Below are 22,671 nucleotides of genomic sequence, written 5' to 3'. Positions count from 1 at the left end.
TTTTTTCTAGCAAATTTAATTTAATGCATCTTTTCTAGCTCTTAAAGTTTTTCTCAAGCTGAGTGATTTCAAAACTGCAGTTAAGATCTTGAAAATACAAATATCTAATTAACTAAAATCAGTGAATCATCTCCTTTTAGTCTCTTGCTTTTGCTGCTACCAATTAACACTCCAGTTGCCAAATGCAGGAGGCATTCAATAGCTAGCCATTAATCCAATGCAGGAGAACCGTGAATTATATCTGAAGTGCAAGGCATTATTAGCTCTGTAAGTTTATGTCAGATGTTGAATTTCAAATGAGAGCTATCACACTATTAGGAGACTAATGAATCCTCTGCAGTCTATAGCAGTAAAAAGCAAAGATGAAAGGCCACCAAATTTTAACCTTTACAGTCAGAATTTACATTTACACATTCATTCAAAACTCTAAAGCATACATAATGCCCTCTAAATCAGCATATCCTTCCTTTCTTGAGGCATTCAACAATCATTTTCTCGCTTTAGATGAACAAAATCGAGCGTATGCAAAAATGTCTCCTTGCAGTTTTCCTGAAGTTCTCAGTCAGTAGTCTGTCAAAATATACAAACACAGGTGAAAATTTTACTTTACAAATTGAGCAGCTGAAGCAATGAACTGAAAAATAGATATTTGAGAGTGGTCCTGCACCACATGGTGAGCTTCTTCATGGGTGAAGATCTAAAAAAAGACCAACTTTGCAACAGCTCTGAATAATTACTGTTGCTTCGGATCATCTTTGTAACTGGAATTTTGCTTCTCTGTTGGTATGTTACTTGAGACCAAATCAAACTTCTTAACTGCCTTTTATACCGGGGATATGGAAGTCATATGAATTGGCTCTAGAAAAAATTCTTTTTCGTTTTGTCTTTCTCAAGGCGTGCTTTGCGTACTGCTTGTTGAATCTGTCTCTCATGCTCTTTAAGCATGTCTTCGACGTTTCCCCCCGGAGGCATGAGAGGTCCAGAATAGTGGATTCGTCTGTTCTTACTTCCATAACCCTGAGTTTGTAAAAAGACAGGCAACCATTCATGCGACATAATTTAATCTAATGCAAGGAGACTCTGCATCGAAAGCACAAGTATGCAATCTACAAAATGCAGATTGATGTTAAAAGAGTGACTGAGAATGCATGATAAAACATTATTATGCCTCGAAACTGCATTCGAGACTTGGACTAAGTATGTAATTACAGTCTATGAATAGATATTAGGTTAAGTTATCAGAATTTCAGTTGCACGATCTTCTGTTCAGATAAAATAGCAACATAGATAATAAGGTGGTCTGAGTTGGGTGACCGTTGATTTAAAATGATTCGGAATAACACGTGCATATGTTTGACCCAAGACCCGACTAAGCTAAAAAAGACTCACTATATTTATGGTTGAACATGATATGAAGCTGATTTTGGGCATAACTTAGCGTGATCAATAGTCAGTGTTGGCTCAACATATTATGACATATATAAAAATGTGTTGGTATTTTTGTGTCTGTATCTATATACAACAGATATGTCACAGCATTGGTTTCATCTGCCAAGTGTTAAATTAAGTTCAACTTGAAATCAACCTGGATTTGAGTTCTATAGAAACTCAGTTTCAATCTCAAGTTGGATATGTTTAAAATTATCAGCTGTATGATGGGCTCAATCTTTCTCTCAGTTCTAAATGTACCCAATCAAGGCTCCATCAAGCTCATACCTTTCCAAGGTCAAATTGCAGAGTCTAAATCAAAAAGTTATAGAACATCTAGCTGAACTGACGTTTCCATATTAATATGAAATGTAACATGGTATAGTAGTTTTAGTACTTAGTACTTACCACTGTTAAATCCTTGGTTCCTAAATCTTTCTTGTGAGAAGAGGAAGGCCCATCAAGCACCTGCTTCTCAGAGGGTTCCGCAGCATCAAGCCGATTGTATCTGGAATTAGTGTTGCCTCTAGCTCCCATCGACAGGTCAGTACCCCCAGATTGAGGTATAAACGATGTCTGTTTTCTTAATTGAGGGCCATTTGGTACCCTCACAGAACTGTATGTACGGCCAGGAACTCTCCGATGATCATTTTGATTTCCCTTGTACCATGAAGATCCAAAACCATTAGTGTGCATTGCTGTTGGTAGTTGAGGAGGCTCAATTGGAAACCCAGACCCACTATCCTCTTGTGGATTATACTTCTCACTGTTACTTTTAGCATTGGCTTGTATCTGTCGCTTCTGCACCAAAGGAAAAATAGCGAACAAACTTAAAAAGAAATTTATAGCAAACAGAAACCAAAAAAAAAAAAAATTATAGATAACCTTCTATGCTTCTACAAAGTAGAGCCACAGCTAAGCTTATTGTCCATTATTAATTAATCTCATAATGAATAAGTGGGCCTTTGTGATGTAAATCTTTTATTTAAACCTTGCGTGTCCTTCAAACTTCAAGTTTACAATGCAAAAGGAAATACCAATTTATCGTGGCAGTTATCCAGTTATACTCAAAACTTCCATTATGAATTCTCCACCACATTCTATCTTTAGCAATTGAGAAAAATGTTTCATGAACAACTGACCTTGAAAGAAGTACAGATCATTGTTTATTAAAATAGTGCAATTGCAATCTCTCTGAACATGATCTTAACAGAACTGAATAATAAGAAGACTGCATTAAAATCTGACTAATGGTATGTAACAGTATGGGCATATACTTTTAAAACATCTCCTTAAGCATTCAATAAAGAATTAGAGATGCAACATGTTTTATGAAAAGACAAGAATTGCTGCTGGAGGAAAATTTTCTCCTAACAACTTGACAGTTGAAATAAGGTCCCACTTGATGAGAACATGAAATACTACCTGGATTTCAACATTAGCATCTGGTATTGACACTCCTTTGGAATTTTTTCTCCCTGGCCTTGCTGGTTCAGGTTCCCGGCCATAGACAGCCACTGTTTTTTGTCTATAAACACAATGCAAAGGTGAAAAAAGGAGAATTTGCATAAATGCTTTCATAGTTAATAAACTGCAAACTCTGTAAACATTCCTGTCATTGCATAAATTACCTCCTAGATTCCTCATTCCGCAGTTTAGCATCATACTCTTTGCTTGGTGGAAACTTGGGCAAACTTGAAGGGTCACAGGCAAGCGGTTTTGTTCTGAAAAACTGAAAATTTTGAGCCATTAGTGTTTCAACAACCACAGATAAATGAAATACAAGAAAATAAAAGAGCCCCCTGAAAATAGAATAATTAAATCAAGAAAGACACGCGAAGAATGGTGCATGGACAATAAATGGATTACAAAATCTTTGGTCCTTTTGAAGGGGCAATGCTATTTATCTGTATATCGGAGAAGGCACAGCAGTAATAAAGAGTCATGTTTTATGGCATTTTTTCACAAAGCACTTCCTAAATTAGCAATCAATTCTAATATTCTTTATTAAGGAGGTATAATATACATAATATTGAGAGAGAGTAGGCACTATATAATTTTGAGGTGCAAGGGCATTGTTTTTCAGTCAACAGAGTTTGTTAGGTTCTGTTCACACTACAAGTTCTTGACATATTTCCAGTGAGATGAAGAATTTGCTTACTAGTACGGTATCAAGACTCCAATCAAAGAAATTAACCCTGTTGCAAAATTACCATAACAACTCCAAAACTTACTTCACTCTGAAGAGCATAGGTTGCTGTTCCCCTCTCTGCTGGTTCTATTGCAAGTAAGGAATCCAGGAGAGCTAAAGCTGAAGGTGGTAGATCCTTAAACGTCTCAGCAACACAACGTCTATACTGGTGTTGAGGTTTGAAAATAGTTGCATCTGGCAGCTTTGATTTCTTCCAGTACTCATCTGACGGTGACCCGCAAAGTTTGAAAATCTTGTGGAGTTGCTCCACCTAGATGCATCAGCTACAAGGATCACTAAACAAATCTAATTGCTAAAAGGAGCAGTCATCCAAATGCAATACCAAAATAACCTTGAATGCAGGAAGGATATAGTTTTTAGCCAATCAATTTTCTGGGACTAAAGGTTCAGCCAGATTTGCGAGAACGAATAGAAGACTCTGAAGGAGAATAGTTCCTCCCAAATATTTGGTATGACTAAAAGAATCTTCATGATAAATATTCTAATAAAGTATAAGGATTGCAATTGTCCAATCAAATCATCACAATAGTTTGCCTGTTTAAACTCTCAATAACAAAAACAATCTTTGTAAGAAAATTTTAACCAAATGCTTTTTGTTTGGCTGCAGTGCGAAGTGAAGAAGGAAATATTTACCAGAAAAGGAATGATAGTAAGAGCAAAGGAAGAAATTTCTATGCTATACCTCTGTTCGTCCTGGCATGATTGGCTTGCCCACAAGCAATTCTCCAAGAATGCAACCAGTGCTCCACAAATCAACTGCAACACCATATTCTGTTGCACCCAGCAAAAGCTCTGGTGGCCGATACCACAATGTTACGACACGACTTGTCAATGGCTGCCTTTTATTAGGATCAAAAAATGTTGCCAGACCAAAATCCCCTATCCTAAGGATGCCATTATTATCAATCAGAAGATTTGAGCCCTTGATATCTCGATGCAGAACTCCACGATTATGGCAGTGCTCAAGACCGCGAAATAGTTGCTGCATGTAACATTTCACCTGGCATTCAATATTGTAAGGTGGTTTCAATGAGTGCATATAAAGATATAAATGACTGGACTATTACCAATGATTGAGATAAGAACAAATACCTCTGATTCGGTGAACTTGACACCTGGAGTTGCTGCAAGTCCAGAAAGATCATGCTCCATATATTCAAAGACAAGGTACAAACTACCTGACATGCGAGATGCAACTATGCCTTCAAGCTTTATAACATTCGGGTGATCAAGACTACGCAGTATATGGATTTCTCTTGCCATAAAGCGGACACTTTCAGGATCCATTTTAACAAACCGCACTTTCTTGAGTGCAACAATTTTTCCAGTCTCAAGATCACGGGCTTTGTACACATTACTGTAAGTTCCTTGCCCAATCTGCAAAGAGAATGGATAAAGCAAAGAATGATTTAAAATATTTAAAGCACAAGGTGATTTCAGAAGAGGAAAGCCATATAAAATGCTCCTTTTACAGCAGTGCAGAAGAGAAGTAACTTAATATGACCTAACTCTACACACTTGTAAATGAAGAAAAAAAAGAAATTGGATCCATTTACTGGTCAAAGTCACACTTCGTTTTTGAAAGGATCTCAAAAACCAAATCCTTGTAGTCAACTTTTACTGATACTAGTGTACTTGGAAATTAGTAGACGTTGTGTCTTAGTTAATATAATGAATTGAAAGAGTAATGATATTTCTTGTATTAGAATGTATGACCTTTATATTTTCTCTGTGGTAACAGGTAATCTAATCTGTGCTACAAAAGATCAGTGATCCTATGGCACCATCTTATGATAATTCTGCAATCTCAAACAGAATTTACCAGCCTTTCTAGTTCACTCACAAAGCCAACAATGAACAATAATTCCATATGTATGCCAACGGTTATAGCATACAACCTTGTGAAAGACATTCATATCATATTGCAATTATCAATGAATTTGTAACTTATAGCTATGCTTAGATAGATCCTGATATATATATATATATATATATATATATATATAAGGTTAATATCAAAACAAAATGAAGCATTCAAAAGATAAAACTCGAATGTTAGATAAACCATACCAATCAATCTGTAAAAAGGTTGAACACGAGACCAACAGTTCATGAAAGAATGTAGACGGTTTACCTTGTCTAATTTCTCAAATGAATCTGCTCTCCTTGGTAGCCAGCCTTTTACTGCTTCTCCTGCTACATCTGTTAGCCAAGAAGGCCAACCTGCTATCACATGCTCCCCGGAGAACCCATTAGGTACATCAACAATATCCAAATGAGGCTTTGCCTCGTCAGCACCATCTGCAACTCTTGGATCAAGATCATCTGCCCTACCGGCATACATCGTAGCCGACCTCTGGTGCCCAGTTCCATTCCCGGCTCCATCGATGCCCGCCGCCTTCTTCTTCCCCTCATCCAGTGGTAGGCCCATGGGGATGACATCCTTGGGCTTCGAATTAACCCTTGCTGCACTCCCATTATTTACCACAACCTCATGTTTCCCCGATAGTGAGACAAGCAGCTTTATAGACCTGGAGGTTGTCAGGCTTTTGATATTCTCATCTGCAAGTCCTTTAGAGCAAATGCCACCCATAAGAAAAAAAAAGTTACGATCTCCTTTCTCCTAGCACATGTGTCGAACACCTAGTTGCATGAACTCCGAACACGAAAGGCATTCTGCCGAGCACCATTACCGAGAACCTTCAAATTCCGGAGAAGATTGAATTATCGTAAAAATCTTGATTTCTTAATGAATTCAAATGTGCAGAACAATTCCTATTCACCCACCGCAAGATCGAAGCAGATTGCGATTACTAACCCTGAGCCAGACGAAACCCAGATCAGAAATCACGCAAGGATCACCGGATTCCAATCAAAATCGCACCTTGTAGCCGGGATAGCAATTATTCAGGCCCCTGAATTCCTATCTCCTTTTGCGGAAACCGAGTAGAAAAACAAAATCGAACCAAAGAAAGAGCCATGAAGCGAGAATCCCGCTGGGCCTAAGGATTTCGACGTGCTGTGTTGTGCCCACATAACTAAAATGAGTTATGGACGTGCGCGCCATTATCTATCTGAAATATTTAAAACATAGAATATAGTTGAGTGCAACGGTAGAACCAAACAAAAGTGATAGAGCATCCCATGTTCATCTTTATCCGTCATTTTTTTAGGTTAGTTTTGTTTTGTCTTTTTAATTTTTTTTATTTTTAAAGGCTAGTTTTGTTATTAAAAAGAAAAAGAAAAAGTTAGCTTTGTTACAATATAAATATATATATATATATATATATATATATATATATAAAATCATTGTTCTTCATTACAGTACAAGTGTTTAATATAATTTTTTAAAATAAATAATTAAAATACCCTTTATTTGACAACTTACCTCTTAGCGAAACTAGGATTTTTTTTGAACTAAAAACAAAACTGAATTTTGATTTTGCAGCATCACCCAGTTATTATTTCACTTTGCACAACTACTCAAACTATTGTACTGTTTACACAATTCGTAGATAACTGGTCAATAATGAATTTCATGTATTAGATAGTGCGTGCTTAGAAAATATGCCGACGTAATTTGAATTCGGATAGAGTCATACACTATGAGCCCTATCGCATTGGCTACATTGTATTTAGTTAGTGTTGTAAAGCGAAATATATATATAAAAAAATGAAGATCGTGTAAACTAGAAAACCATTTGGGTTTTCATACAAATGAGGTTGCTCATGCCAAGTTGTTAAATCTAAAATTTTCTTGCCACCACCTTATCTGAAACAGGCAACTTTGAAGTGACTCGGTAGCGATTTGAATATATATATATATATATATATATGCCTATGGATAAAGGGGTGTTGAGCTTATTATTATGTGGTAATACCCATGAGCACTGGAAGATAGATTTTTTGGTTGTCAGCTAAGGGTTGTTTAAAGGATCAGAATGTTAGTAGATCAGGTCAAAGTATGTTGAGAGTCAACTGGAGAAGTATTTGTGATGTTATAATAACCGTAGGCATCAAGAAAGTGGAACACAAGTAACACAACTTAGAGGGAAAAAAATGAGTTCAATGATTACGAATAAAGTATACCTTTGATGCACATAAACTAGGATAAACTATTTTACATAAAGTTCATCCCTCAAAGTAGGTGGATTCACAGGGCATCAAGAAATTATAACTTAAAAATTAATGAAGAGTTAAAGAAAAGAGTACCCTGTTATCAAAGTATTCCTTGCAAATGCATGTCATAAGATTTACAGACAGGCCATTATAACCAATAACAATTCAAATGTATCATATAGCTCGGGCAAAATGAGGAGATTATTCACAACCTATCAGCAAGTTGTGGAAATCGTTGTAGTATCCAAGTCACTGCCCTGATAAGAACCTGCATGCTGATGGAGATAAATAGCTAGTAGAATAAAAGGTTGAATTCAGAACATGGTCATTAAAAATCCAAAGGTTGTACAAAATTGATGATATTGTATGCTCAGTAAGCCCACTCATTCTTACCTTTTAGGTTTTCTATAGTATACCCCTCTAAAATCCGCTTTAGGTTTTTTCAGTATAAATGTCAATAACTATAGAGAACAAGCAAAGTCAGGGAAGATCTATTTGATGATTGGTATAATTAACTATTTTGTAGTTGTTGCTCAAGGGAGCTTCCAAGAATACTTGACCTCCAAGTTGAGCCTAGGAGGTAACTACCAAATATTAAGACTTTTAAGTCTGGCTTAACATAATCAAAGTTATAATAAGAGTTTTAACAATATCTCTGTCTGCCAACATGATACTCATCATGCCAAAAAGCCTAAAGTGAACTAGACTTCTTCTAGGTACTGATGTTCAAGCAGCAGAGAAAGATGCATATATTGTAATTATCAGAAAATAATGCCCATACCAGTGCCGTCTCCCCAGGCTTAGTAGCAGGTTCTACACAATCTCGCCCATAGCTGTATTAGCAAGTTGAAGATTAATTCACGGGCTATAGAAAACACTAGCAAGCTAATTTGAAAAGAAAAAGATCAGGGATAAGGCACTTCCAGTGATTCAATCATAATTATTAGGCAAACTTTTGAAAGAAAAGAAAAATACATTGTTCAGGCCACGGCCAACTTCAAGTCACCGCATTTAAAACAAAATGGCAATACCTAACACATAACTCTCACTTATTCCATGTCCTAAGTTCTTGTTTCCCTTGGAGGGAAGAAAACCATGTTAATCTAACTAATAAGCACATGAACCTAAGACATATCTGGATGTATGAATCCATTTCCTTGTTTCTATTTGTGCTGTGATATATACATGAATAGAAACGTCCTTTTCAGTGCACTTCTGGGATATTTATGTAAAGTCATGAGTCTTGAAGACCTACAGGAACAAAAGTGAAAATTTAACTCACTTAAACTACCAAATAAAGATACTGCCAAGAGTGGAGCCAGACCTAAAAATTGGGCCAGAACATCATCAGAAACAAGCTAATTCTTTTTTTTTTCTGAATTTCTTTGAAATTATGCCATTCTTAAAGAGGTAAACTTACACTATCTGCCTCTTCCCATCCAATATCTCCAAGCGATAGAAGCTGCATCCCTTGCTAAAAGGAAATGGCCTGCCCTGCCACTCTTGAGTGGTACAAAATTTCAAAATATACCAGAAAAATATATAAAATAACATGTCTTTTTGCCGAACCAGTTGTAAAAGAGAATTTTGTCCTACCTAAGTGCCAGGTAACTCCAATGGCCAATGTATCTTCATTAGATATGTCATCAATAACAAACTGAAGGTCGGTGCTCATAGATTCTGTGAACTTTCTGAAGAAATCAAGGATAGCCTGCATGATCGATTTATGATGTACATAAGGAATTCACAAAAAGAAAATCCAGAAATCAAGTGTAGTAAACCATATGAAATCACAGATTCACAATATATAGCTTCCTTTTTGGGTTTTGGCTGATTGTCTTTTTTCCATTATGTTTAAAAACGAAATCCATAAGTCATCTTACATAGAATCTCGACAGGACCGTGTTGCATAACCCTCTTAGGAAGAATTCCAAAAGTTGAACACAAATCCTTCAAATTTCTTTCAGAGTCTCTTCCATCCTTCTGTCATAGTCTTGGTCTGACATAAATAGCTTTTCAATGATCCATGTCTGTCAGTACTGGCTATTTTGTTCATTAATTCTATCGAGTTCTCCATGCTCAATCTCAATTAAACATAAGTATTCTTGCATCAGATTTTTTTAGTTAGTATTGTGTCAAGAACTAAAATTGATTGAGAAATTTGACGTCCCAGACCCATAAACATTATCTATCCACACAACCAGAAAATAAAAGAAATTTAACACAAAAAAGGACGCGACCTTGCGTCCAACAAAGGGACGGGAGAAGACAAGATCCTCATACACGCAGTCTTCTCCAACGAGAAGCTCCACGGCACCAAGATCGCGGCGATTGATCCCATCGTAGAATTCCCTGACCACATCCGACGCAGTGGAAGCTTCTAGAACCTTCGACTCCGTCGTACTCCGGCTCGCCGGAACCCTAGCAGTGCTCCTGGAGCCAAAGGTAGCGTCGGAGATTGGGAAAAATCTCGACCTGATGCGAGACTGAGGACTAGCTAGGGTTAGAGAAGGAAGGGAAGAAACCCTAGAACAAGAGGAAGTGGGAGATAGGTTAGAGAGGAGAGGGGAAATGGACATGGAGCTTAGCATCTTCTAACGAAATTGCGCGCTAAATCTTTTATTATCTCTTCTATTTATCCTTTTTTTTTATAGATAACTTCTTTTTTCTCCTCCTATTTATTGAAAATTAAGATAATAATATATAAATTATTAGAAAATTATTGAAAATAATATATAAAGTTATAAATATTATACAACTCTCTTATCATTAATTTTTATTTTAAATTTAACATATGATATTTTAAATTGAAAATTTTAATGACTAATTAATTGGAATAAGTATTTTAAAGATTTTACATATTTAAGAAGATATGTGAAAAAAAGAGGGTATACTGCTATAGTACAAGGGTTCTTGATATAATCATTGTGCTTTTGAAATTGTTAGGGTAGTAATATTGAAATAATTGCGATCCATATAATTGGTTTCGACTCCCTTAAAGAATAATAAGAATAATTACATATAGGTTAGACAGCCACAACAAGCTTAAAAATAAATAGTATCTTTTAGGGATAATTTATTTTCTACCATACGACTACTTGAAATTTTTTTTTTTTGGTACATAATGACTCTTGAACTATCAAAAATATGTCATGACCCATTTCATTATATGTATTAAAAATAAAAGTTTAAAGAGTTATTATATATATATAAAAAAGTTTAAGGGTCATTAATAGAAAATAATAATAGTTCACGCGAAAGAGAAATTGTCTCTTTCTTTTCTTCTAATATTAGACAGTGTTTGGATGATATTTTTGAAGAACTAGGCAATTCTTAATGGAAATTTTGCATATAACATTCTAATTTTTAATAACATTATATTATGTTCTATATTTTTACTATTTATAAATTAAACCTTGCGATTTAGCGATATATGCAAAAAGTGCCATGATGTTAAATCTATTAGTTAAATATAACTAATTTCTTTGAATTAAGATATCTATACTAAGAGGATTGAACGATGGTTGTGTCACAGGCATAGACCATGCCGACTATTGGCCGGCACGGCATGACACGTGCCGCAGCACTTGCCGGCTGTGCCGTAAGAGGAGAGAGAAAAAAAGATACTCATCTTTGCCTTCGCTTTCGCCATCACCGCTCATCGTTTGCTGATCACCGTCGCCATCGCCGTTGCCCAAGCACGTCGGGTGCCTTAGCACGAGGGAGAAGGAGAGACTGAGAGAGAGTGAGAGAGAAATTGAGAGAGAGAGATATCGGTTAAAACTTAAGTTGCGGATTCGAATCCGGTGCTCGGGCAACGACGATAGTGATGGCGATCAGCAACGGCGACAGCGACGACGATCAACAACGGGTAGCTCGACAACGAGGTCGACGACGAGAGTGGAACTAATTAGGAGGGGTGCCGTGCGGCACCCCTCATGCCATGTGCCAGTACGCCGCCGGCACGACAAGTGCTAACCCGTGCTGGTCGGCACGACCATCCATGAGAGAATTACGAAAATACTCTCAACCAACTTATACTTACTCAACCTATACTAACTCAACCCAACCAAATTAAACCTAACTCAACTAAACTCAAATCAATCTATATCTCAACCCTTCCACCGTCTGATCTAAATATATCATTATCATAAAATCTTACTCCCTCCTTTCTCTTTATCGTCCCCAACTCCTTTGTTGAGATTCGGAAGTACGACAACAACGAAGATCAGCACGGTGCACGGGAACCTCTACCCAACAACATTGGTAATGTTGGGATTCAAAACTCTGTATATGATGGCTCACTTGACATGGCTAGGAAGCCGTTAAAGGTCAACGTCCACACATGATGGTGAGGAACTCATGGCAGAAGCAGCAAAGCCACCACCACTGGCTCCTCTAGAACCACTAGCCATTTGGAGGGCCGAGGCAAAAGGTCTCAAAAAAGCCGAGGTCATGGAGTGAATGTCGCCAGTCAGGGAGCGAACAACAAAGCAATGGCCTCGGCGGGGAAGCAGATGCTGCCAACTTGATTTTGGGGAGGGTGATGTCCGGTGAAGCCTAAGCCGGTGATCGATAGAGAGAAAAAGAGAGAGAACAGAGAAGAAGTTATTTTAAAAAGTTTGATTTGTAAATTTGATTTGTAAATAGTAAAATTTAATTACTGAAATATTCTCAGGATATTTTTTGCACATGTTTTTGAAATCATAAAGTTTGATTTGTAAATAGTAAAATTGTAAGAAGTAAACCATAATTTTATTAAAAGGGAAATTTTCTAATAAAGCTCTCTTATAATAAAGTGATACAAAAAACAATAAGAAATTTAGCACAAAAAAATATCTCTCTAAAGTAAATTTAGAAAATCTAGCTAACCACTTAGAATTTAAAAATATTGACACTCCTCCTGACTGCTCGGAGACGATGACCGCAACAGTTTCCTGTTTTGATTTGGTTTCTAATATAGTTTTTCAACGGAAAAAAAAAACTATTTGATTAATCATTTCATCGGAAAAAGAAAAAGAAAGATTCCTAACCTTATCATATCAGTCTATCATCCATCCTCCTCCACTACTTCGACACTTGTTATGCTCTCTCTCTCTCTCTCTCTCTCTCCCCCCTTTATCCGGATCTATTCTTTGCTTGCTTTGGAGGATTTGGAGTTTGCCGTCAAAACCTCTTCTTTTCCCATACCTCGGTATCAAGCGATTCTAAAAAACACCCAACTTTCTGAATTCTTATCTTTTCCCTTGTCTCCTCTCCTGTGTTCTCCTCCGCCGCCGCCATGGAAGAGACCACCGACTTCGGGGACTGGGAGTTGCTTCACAGGGAGGAGGACTCGAAGCCTTTGGAAGAGATCGACGCCGGCTCCGAGGACGGTGCTATCAAGCTCGACTACTTCGCCCTCGACTCCGAGGGCCGCCGGCAAGCCGCGAGGGCATCCTCCGACGAAGAAGTCGACCAGGGCGGAGTCGATTCCGATAACCCAAGCTGGGTCGATCCCGATTCCGACTCCAGGTACGGGGGAAGGATGGTTGGAGAAGTGGGTTTCGGATCAAGCGCCTTTCCGTTGAAGAATTCGAGCGGTTCCTGGTCGGATGAGTCTTCGGATGGGCAGAGATCAATGCCTGATAGCGAAAGGAGAGAGCTTGGGGGTTTCGACTACCCAATTATGGAGTTTAGTGGTGAAGGAGATGGGAAGGGTTTGAGCTTTGGAGGGATTGCAACAAGTAATGGAACTACGGCAGAACAAGAGCAGAACGGAGAGTTAGATTCTGGTGAATTGGTGCAGACGAGCACTGGGAATTGCGATTCGGCGAATTCGTCTAACGGTGGAGGAGAGAAGAAGGAATTGGTTTGGTGGAAGATGCCTTTGGATCTTCTCAAGTACTGCGCCTTTAGGGTGAAGCCTGTTTGGTCCATCTCGATAGCGGCCGCCTTCATGGGGTTGTTTGTGCTTGGGAGGAGGATGTACAAGATGAAACACAAGAGCCGGAGCATTCCACTTAAGATTGCAATTGATGACAAGGTGAGCTTGTTCTTGATCTTGTTTTTGAAAATTGTGATCTACTAGTTACTCTTGGTTGGTTTTGGTATGTTCTTTACTTAAACTCGTTCGTTTGCTTGTTATCTGCAAGTCATGGCACAAAATTCAGAAAGTTCTTTGATATCTTAATTTATTATATCTTGGGTTTCTTGACGAAGCCGTTAAATAAGCATCTAACCATTACAATATATGCCGAGAATTGCAGTAGTAATCTTGGTGTTTAATTACTGGCTATCCATCTTGTATTGTGCATGATTTGATGATGGCCTTGTTGCATCTTCACTTGCTTCACAAAGTTGCATGTGGTCCAGCACGAGAGCATCCATCAACATGCTTGCAATCTGAGATGAAGCTAGATTTATTCCCTTGTGGATTGTCCTGAGAAAAGAACAAGGCCGTTGCAGAATAATTTCATGGATTAGGATCACACATCAGAAAGATCGGGATTTGCTTAAGTTTTTTCCTTTAAAAGTCTTAGTTAGTTTCCAAAGATAACTGGAAGGTGTCGAATAACATATTGAACAATGAGAAATAAGAATTAATACATCTCAAACATCCTAATCAATAGATTTATTTCACATCATTTTTTTTTCAAAATGATTGGAAGTTCGTGGAATCCATCTTTCATTACATAATGGACTAGTTTTTATAAGTCGAGAAGGAAGTTATTTATCTGTAACTATTATGTGATTAACAGTTTATTAGCAGGACTTATCACATCAAGGTTATAAGAAGACTTGAAATCAATTAGTACTACTATTTTCTTCTAATTTACGTTTTCGATGTTGTCCCATTGAATGATCGAATCACATTAAGGTATGTAGTTGTATATGCTACCTACAAATAAAATGAATATGGAGATCACTGGAAAGGCAGAGCACAAAAATGTGATGGTGATGGTATTGACACCCAAAAGGATTGTCATTTATCATTTGCCGGTAACTTATTGAAAGCAAAGGATGGTGGAAGTACTGCAAATATGATATACAGGGTTCTAGATTTTGCAGAAATGGTCTTAGAAGTGCTGCTGTGGTTCTGGAAAAGGCTACCTGTGTCCAATGGCGGTACAAGCTAAGGTACCACTAGAAGTAGAGTAACAACAAAAAGGTCGGTCTCCTAAAAGAACAAGCACCATATAATGGGAAAGTATAAATTTTCAAATGAGAACCTGCAATAGGAAAGTATAAATTTTTAAATTTCTAGGTGGTGAGAAATTAAACAGATATTGGTTAAATGACATAGAACTCCAACAAGGGCATGGTGATGTGAAGCTACAGATGTTCTATGTGGTGAGCATGCCTATCCGTTAACTACTATAATAAATAGCAATTGAATCAGAAGAATAAATCTACAATTTTAAGGTTAGGATGGGTCTTGTCATCTTGATGTTGTTTATGCTTGAGTATGAAAGGTATGTTCTTGTAAAAATGTCCTGCAGTACAGTTTTTTTTATCATATTCTATGGGAAGCTAGATTGGGTACTGGTTGAGACTTCAGACCAAGTAATTAAAAGGTGAACCTACCTATCGCCTTAGTTGCATGAACTGGTGAGCAAATAAGGATGGCATTTGGTTGTATCATATGATTTGTCTTGCAACCCGAAACCCTAAAACTCATACATATCTACATTTATTCAATAGCCTGTCACTGAAGATGGTGAAGCTCGCATACCCTGTTTCTTGAATTCCTTGTTAATGTATACTTCTGATTGAGAAAGCTAATTTCTAAATTCATTTCATTCGTGAACATCCAATTTGACAAACTAAACTGCTGCATAACAATATTGCTTTGAAGATGGCAGGAACTTTTAGCAGCAGCATGTCATTGCCAACTGATAGTCATAAAACTAAGAGCTATACGTCATCTGAGCTTAATATCTCTTAATGATTTGATTCGCGACTAATATCTTATCACTGTCTGTAGCATTTATTTGAAACATGACAATTTATGATAAAATAACTCTCATACTGATATTCGTTAAATATGTTGGAAACAACAATCAGTTAACAGAACAAAAGTATCATATGAAATGTTGACACATCTCAGTGAAGTTTAGATTTTTGGCTCTATCTTATCTCTCTTATGTGTGACATGATGCAGAGGGCGTCGCACTTTGCTGTCCGTGCTGCACGCCTTAACGAAGCATTTTCTGTTGTGAGGCGTGTTCCGATCATAAGAACACCTCCCTCTGGTGGTGTTGCTCCATGGTCTATGGTTCCAGTGAGATGAGTTCCGATCCTCTAACATCGCAGCGAAGAAACTTTATGTTGTCAATGGGCAACAGTTCTTCGAGACAATGTTACGGATATGCATCATCCCTGCTATATATATAGTGTGTAAAGACATTGTGAAACACTCTTCCACCTTTCCTTTTCTTTTACTAGGATCTCCACTGATAATGGGTAATTCAAACATAATTACCTAGCTGTTGTATAGAATGTTCTGATATTAGCCTATGTATGAGAATGTATATGTACTTGATGGGTGCCCATGCATGTGTTTTCAGTTTCCATGCTCATATATACATGAAGGTTGTGGAGTTTCCTTTATTATGAAAGAGTAGAAGAGTTGCCAACTACTAAAGGACTACAGTACTTGAATGGTTCTTGGTCTGGAGAAATGATACTACTAATGTAGATAAGAGGCAGAGTGGCCTTTCACACTCTTATGATGGTGATGCATCAAGAATCACATGGGTTATTTGCCTTTGTATATTTTGATCTCAGAAACATATGGATGGGTGCATGATATGGTCTTGGTGATGTAGTTTTTGAATGGCATTTTTTTTATCTTGTGTGCGTTCATGGCTCTGGTAATATCATAGTCCTATTCCTTGGCAGCAAAAATCAAATTTTATTCTTGGTTGTCAAAGATTTATTTTGATTGGATAAATTATGGAGAATAATAACAAAAGTGGACGTGCCGGAGTGGTTATCGGGCATGACTAGAAATCATGTGGGCTCTGCCCGCGCAGGTTCGAATCCTGCCGTTCACGCTTTTCTTAAAATTTTTAGTGATATTTAGTGAATTATTTTTATCTACATACATATCGTTACATTTAGTGGATATTTTTTTTTTAATCTGTATACATATCATTTACGTGTGGGAAGATATGCATGAGTTATTGTTAGCGTTCAAAGTTGGTAAATATTTTTTGTGACATTTTTACAAAGATGATGTTGAATTTTGCCTACAACTTTTCTATTATTCCTCCGGACATCCGTTTGAATTTTTCTCAGAAAATGACAGTGATAGCATTGCAACTTTTCCTACTTTAGTTTCAAGGTTAGATCATCTTCTCTGTCCATTTCGTTCCAGTTTACAAGTTACACTCACTCAATGGCATTGTTTTCCTAAAACTTGTTAAAATTGTTCGAAAAGGACAGACTGCCTACATTTGTTTCCAAGATTATAAAATTTTCATAAGTGAAAAAGAACAAAAAAAATATAGACAAAATATGCTATACAGTACTCTTATACTATTTAGGGTTTATAGTTTTTATAAATAAAAAAAGAAAAAATATAGACGCAATATGCTTACAATACTAATCCAAGTCAGTCACAATGTCTAATTGCTCCTCAAAATCTACCGCACGGTCGAGTCATCAACCCAAACTACTAATTATCACATAATTTCTTTTCATAATAATTATTTAAAATTAGAGTTCGACCATATAAAAAAAATCTACAATTTATGTGACTGACATGTCCTCGTTCATCGTCACAAATTTCACTTAAGAATGTGTTCCTGTGAAGGCCCATAAATCACTGACTCAAGTTAGCTGGTGGTTGGTTCACTTACCAAAAAATGACAACACATCACCTACAGCTTAGGTCATAGAAGAATCTCCCCTACATGGAGGAAGTCTTCCAGATTGAGACCCTTGGCATGAAGAAAATATCTGCCACGTATATAGATTGTAATGATTTCCTACAGTTCCACCGTGAGAGAATCTGTGGTCATTCACACACATTTAATTTGTTATATTGTGAGGCTTATAAATAGGGATGGGAATGGGCTCCAGTGAATAAATTTCCTGGCCTCTCTCTCTCTCTCTCTCCTTAGGCATCAATAACTCCAGCTGTCCGATTGGCACCTAATCCTGTAAATTTATACAGATTATAATTATAGGAAAACTAATAGTAACAATTTTTTTAAATCTCTAATCGTATCATATATAAATATATATTTAGCAATAAGATGGATATATGGATACCCAAGTTTTTGCGAACTTATTATTAAGGGGCACTAACAGTGACAAAATTAAAGTTATTGTCTTAGATTTCTTGCTTAAATTACAAGATGCTGCAGTGGAAGACATTAAAGGCAACCTAAGTTGGAGAAATTACCTCATTAAAGACTAGGTTGGACACGGAGATAAAAAAAGAAAAATAACTTCTCATTTGAATATAGAATACTCTTTTTTTCTCATCTCCTTTTTAAAATAAGATTTTTTTTTTTCTCTTCATGCTCTCTATTAATTATCTTATCTTCTATTCTCTATGTGCAAATGTTAAAAGCTTGATTTGGCAGCCAATGAGGTTAAACAAATACTCCCTACATTTGCATCAGAATATTCTTAAGTTTTAAGACTAGAAAAATTAGACTTTTAAGTGCATATATTTTCTCTATTAGATGCACATTTCTTTCGTAACGGAGTGTATATTAACTTACATAAAAATACATATATAACAGTTTAATTTTATTATTACTAAAACTTTGAAAAAACTTTTTAATACAAATAGTCTGAATTCCTAGAGTTTTTGACCAAACTAGCCCTATTTTAAAACTTATTTATCAAAATAAATTAGTATCAAAATGAGTCAGCCATATGTAAAATGCTTTTACTTTTAGATTTATAAATTACTAAACTGTTGAGCATTTTATATTTTAGAAATCAATAAAATAGTTGAATATTTTATCAGGAAAAAAAAAGTTATGATATTTTTCTTAAGATTCTGAGTGTTACAACATATTCTATAAATTCGAAAAAATTTATAAATATTTTTGGTATCTTTGCAACAATATATTTTATGAATAACTAGGCATAATATTACTCTACAAATTTTTTATTTATAATTTTATCTATATTTTTTTTGTTTGAGGTTCATTTAAACTTCAATTAAAATATTATATTCATTTTTCTTTCATCTTCGTAACAACGCATGGTATGTCCAAAATAGAGCATTGATTAAAAAATTATGATACGTAAAAATAAGTACTATTTATTATCTTAATAAGACCGGTGAATAGTTTAATATTTTTAACATTAAATGTCATAATTTATTCTTAGTAAAGTGCTAAACTTCTTAGCGCCTTTTTCTTTCAATTAAACGTTAATCTATATCAGCATTTTATTTTAAAAAATTGACATGACTATCGATTTACTTTTAGCCATCAGCATCTTATTTAATGCTACAGTAAAATAATTTTTTTTAGTATTAATTTAGGGTGTAAATTATTTTGATAAATAGAGTTTAAAAGAGGTATGTCTAGTTTGGCAAAAACTGGAATTACTGCAGTCTGTTCTGCTTGAGATATTTTCTACCCAAACTCTCATAGTATTAGGTGACAACTGACTCAATATATATATGTATATGGGAGGCAACGAGAGGAGGAGATCAAAGATAAGAAAAGAAGATAAAAGGCAAAATGACTCGCTCACCGGTGTCTCCACCGATGCCGTGGTGGCTCCGCCTCTCCATCTCCCTCGCCTCCGCCATCACAGACGCTGCCTCCCGCCGCAACGGCACCGTCAACCGCCGCCTCCTCCGCTTTCTCGATCCTCCCTTGCCCGCCACCCCAGAACCATCCCGCGGCGTGCGCTCCGTCGACCTTACCGTCGACCCCTCCATAGACCTCTGGATCCGTGTCTTCTCACCCTCCACCGACCCCGGCGACCGGCTACCGGTCGTCGTCTTCTTCCACGGCGGCGGATTTGCCTTCTGCACCGCCGCCTCCCGGGCCTACAACGAAGTCTGCAGGCGGATCTCCCTCCACACCCACACCGTCGTCGTCTCCGTCAACTACCGCCTCTCGCCAGAGCATCCCCACCCCGCCCCCTACGATGACGGCCTCGCCGTCCTCCGCTTCCTCGACTCCGGCGGTCTCGACTCCGCCGTCGCAGACGCGGCTCTCGACCTCTCCAGTGTCTTCCTCTCCGGCGACAGCGCCGGTGGCAACATCGCTCACCACGTCGCCTGCCGGTACACCGGCGCAGGATCCGGCTGGAACCGGGTCAAGCTCGTCGGGCTCGTCGCTATCCAGCCGTTCTTCGGCGGTGAGGAGAGGACGCCAGCTGAGATCCGTCTCCGGGGAGCGCCGCTGGTGTCAGTGGAGAGGACGGACTGGGTCTGGAAGGCGTTCCTGCCGAAGGGATCGGATCGGAATCACCCAGCGGCGCACGTGACGGCCCAGGCGGCAGAGATCGAGGCGGAGTGGTACCCGCCGACGATGGTGGTAATCGGAGGGTTCGATCCGCTCCAAGATTGGCAGAGAGGGTACTGCGAGATGTTGAAGGAGAAGGGGAAGGAGGTGAGAGTTGTGGAGTACCCCAACGCGATCCATGCCTTCTACGCCTTTCCCGAGTTTGAGGAGACGCCGAAGATTCTAGAAGAGATTAAGGATTTCATACACACGCATAGAAGCAAGGAGGGAAGAACGTAAGGATTAGGGATAAGGATAAATCGTGATAAGTATTTATCTTGGGATTAAATGAGGGTTTATCGCTATCTGCTATCATTGTTTGCTTCTCATCTGGTGTGTGTTATAATAGTGGAGTAATATTGTTTGGAATAATCTACTTGGAGTCAAATATTATTATTATATTTCTTAATAAAAGAGAGATGAGAAGAAGATTGACCAAAGGCCGACTCGAGTCGGCCCTGCCTGAAAGCCCGCCCATTTGGCCTGCAATTAGGCCTCCCCATTCTGCTACAGTAGCTCGTCGTTTTGCTACCGTGAAAACTAACAAAAATTTTGGTACTATACCGGTTTACATTTTTCTAAGCACACCATTAATTTTTTTAATATATTATTATTATTATTTTAAAAAGCAAAAAAAATATTTTTTTAAAAATAAAATAAACTGTAAAAATTTCTAAAAATAGGTAAAATATGGGTTGGCCCAAGTGATTGGTGGGTCGGGCCGACTCGGCCCGACTAGCCCGATCTCTCACATGCCGATGGGCAGTAACGGGCTAGACAATTCTAGCCCAACCTGAGTAATTGGTGGGTTGGATCGTAAACAAATACTTAAGTTTGGTTGGTTAGAAAAGCCCGGCCCAACTCGCCCTATTATTGGGGATGTTCGTTCTAGTGCACAGTTGAATGCCATCAACAGATTAACCATCCGACTCTAGCTCAGACTCGGCTTAAAATTAATTTCTAGCCTAGTTTGATGTTTAGGCTCAACTCAGCTTGAGCCAACCTAGAGCTTGATTAGAGAATGAGGCAGCTTGAGGAGGAGGAGGTCGCGACGACAACGATCGCTTGTTGACAAAGGATGAGGAGGCCGAGGGAGAAGATTAGATTTGTTGGAGAGAATTTTATTAGATTTAAGATTAAGATTAGATAGATATAAGATCATAGAAGCCATTAAATCGAGGATCTATCGATTATAAAATATATTTATATAATATATATATATTAATAATATTATATTTAAGCCAAGTCTATCAACTCAAGCTTAAGTAAATTAGCTCCAACTCAGGCTCGACTCAACTCAAACCAAACTAATTTGAGCCCGAGCTTCAATCGAGCCTCTCGTTTATTTTGACACCACTAGTTGTTTTCTACATTTTTTGTTGGAATTATCATTGGATGGAAAGAAATTGTTTAGATCTCTCTATTTCAGTATATTTTGCTGTTATATATATAATTGCATGAGTGGATGAACACTGTAATTATATATTATATAATAGAACGCAGAAAAAGAATTAGCAGATGAGCTGCAAGATGGTGAAGAATGGGAAGTATGTTGAAGAAGGGCTGCAGAAATGATTTGGCAAGGAAACGAGATGATCATCAAGAAGAAAAGGGTTACTGACCCACAAAGTAGTGCCGCCATGAAAGCAGATTTACATCTTATTTGGATGGAGATAATAAGAGAGCATGAAACAAACAAACAGAGAAGAAGTTTTCCTGACTAAATTTTTTAGGAAAGAATAAAAAATAAAAGGAGATAAAATAGTGCCTCCAATGGTGACCTTTTTTTTTTTTCCCCCTTTCCTCTCTAAATAGTAAGCAACCTAATTTTTCTTTTCCTTCCTTTCTTTCTCATCATCTTCTTCCAATTTTCCAAACATAAGGTTAGTTGTAATGTCACGTTTTCCAGTAGTCAAACGATGATATTATTTTTTCTTGTCCATCATCAATAGCGATCTTTAGCCTAGTACAAGTTTCATCTAAAATATGAGCCAAACTTAATCAAGTCATGTCGAGCCGATAGGTCTAGGAAAGGCACACAGCTGCGTAAACACTTGTTAGCAATTAGAGAATGCAATTCATTTTTTATTTTCTTCCGTCACGTCTAATTAGGGGGAGCTCAATCGAGTTTAAATTGAAAATAATTTTGAACTTATATTTATGATCAAGTTTGGATTAAAATTATTTAAATTCAAACTAATTTCGAGCTCAAGCTAAACCAGCGAATTAATAAGCAATTTTAAGTCTCATCAAACTTAAATTGAATCAAGCTTACAATAAAATTTAATTCAAACTATAAAAAATATTATTATTAGAAATTTTTATATATTTTGAAATGATATGATAGGATTAAAATCTAGAACTAAAGAATATATATTAATTCACTTAAGTAAATTTTAGAACATAAGTATAGTATAGACTTTATTATATATAACACTTTAC

At 37.2% G+C, this 22,671-nt stretch overlaps 4 protein-coding genes and 1 non-coding gene across 8 annotated transcripts; 3 read left to right on the top strand and 2 right to left on the bottom strand.

Moving 5' to 3' along the window:
* Positions 1-378: 378 nt before the first annotated feature.
* Positions 379-6,859, bottom strand: LOC140797749 (probable serine/threonine-protein kinase At1g54610). Of its 3 annotated transcripts, none has more exons than XM_073151393.1 (9): positions 6,428-6,859; positions 5,775-6,340; positions 4,733-5,017; positions 4,323-4,640; positions 3,663-3,890; positions 3,060-3,160; positions 2,854-2,956; positions 1,837-2,229; positions 379-1,017 (listed from the first exon to the last, which is right to left on the bottom strand). In XM_073151393.1, the coding sequence occupies exons 2-9, from the start codon at positions 6,231-6,233 to the stop codon at positions 859-861; spliced, it is 2,046 nt and encodes a 681-aa protein (XP_073007494.1). In that variant the 5' UTR covers positions 6,234-6,340; positions 6,428-6,859; the 3' UTR covers positions 379-858. The 3 variants fall into 3 exon arrangements, with proteins under 3 accessions (XP_073007494.1, XP_073007496.1, XP_073007495.1); XM_073151395.1 differs by having other exon boundaries at positions 4,323-4,622; XM_073151394.1 differs by having other exon boundaries at positions 5,775-6,859.
* A 977-nt stretch (positions 6,860-7,836) lies between these two features.
* Positions 7,837-10,371, bottom strand: LOC140797133 (uncharacterized). Of its 2 annotated transcripts, none has more exons than XM_073150397.1 (5): positions 10,000-10,371; positions 9,356-9,470; positions 9,180-9,261; positions 8,541-8,592; positions 7,837-8,027 (listed from the first exon to the last, which is right to left on the bottom strand). In XM_073150397.1, the coding sequence occupies exons 1-5, from the start codon at positions 10,348-10,350 to the stop codon at positions 7,965-7,967; spliced, it is 663 nt and encodes a 220-aa protein (XP_073006498.1). In that variant the 5' UTR covers positions 10,351-10,371; the 3' UTR covers positions 7,837-7,964. The 2 variants fall into 2 exon arrangements, with proteins under 2 accessions (XP_073006498.1, XP_073006497.1); XM_073150396.1 differs by having other exon boundaries at positions 7,837-8,034; positions 10,000-10,363.
* Positions 10,372-12,649: 2,278 nt separating this feature from the next.
* Positions 12,650-16,351, top strand: LOC140797751 (uncharacterized). Its single transcript, XM_073151396.1, has 2 exons — positions 12,650-13,784; positions 15,903-16,351. The coding sequence occupies exons 1-2, from the start codon at positions 13,041-13,043 to the stop codon at positions 16,029-16,031; spliced, it is 873 nt and encodes a 290-aa protein (XP_073007497.1). The 5' UTR covers positions 12,650-13,040; the 3' UTR covers positions 16,032-16,351.
* Positions 16,352-16,715: 364 nt separating this feature from the next.
* Positions 16,716-16,797, top strand: TRNAS-AGA (transfer RNA serine (anticodon AGA)). The gene has a single exon. It is a non-coding gene; the product is annotated as a tRNA-Ser (tRNA).
* A 2,077-nt stretch (positions 16,798-18,874) lies between these two features.
* On the top strand, positions 18,875-20,601 carry LOC140797748 (probable carboxylesterase 18). Its single transcript, XM_073151392.1, has one exon. It carries the CDS (start codon positions 19,456-19,458, stop codon positions 20,467-20,469), a length of 1,014 nt encoding a protein of 337 aa, XP_073007493.1. The 5' UTR covers positions 18,875-19,455; the 3' UTR covers positions 20,470-20,601.
* Positions 20,602-22,671: the final 2,070 nt, after the last annotated feature.

The sequence above is a fragment of the Typha latifolia genome, chromosome 11 (assembly GCF_019914945.1).
Source record: "Typha latifolia isolate L0001 chromosome 11, TyphaL0001v2, whole genome shotgun sequence".
Taxonomy (NCBI): domain Eukaryota; kingdom Viridiplantae; phylum Streptophyta; class Magnoliopsida; order Poales; family Typhaceae; genus Typha; species Typha latifolia.
Note: the sequence above shows the minus strand (reverse complement) of the source record. Positions and strands in the feature narration are given on the sequence as shown.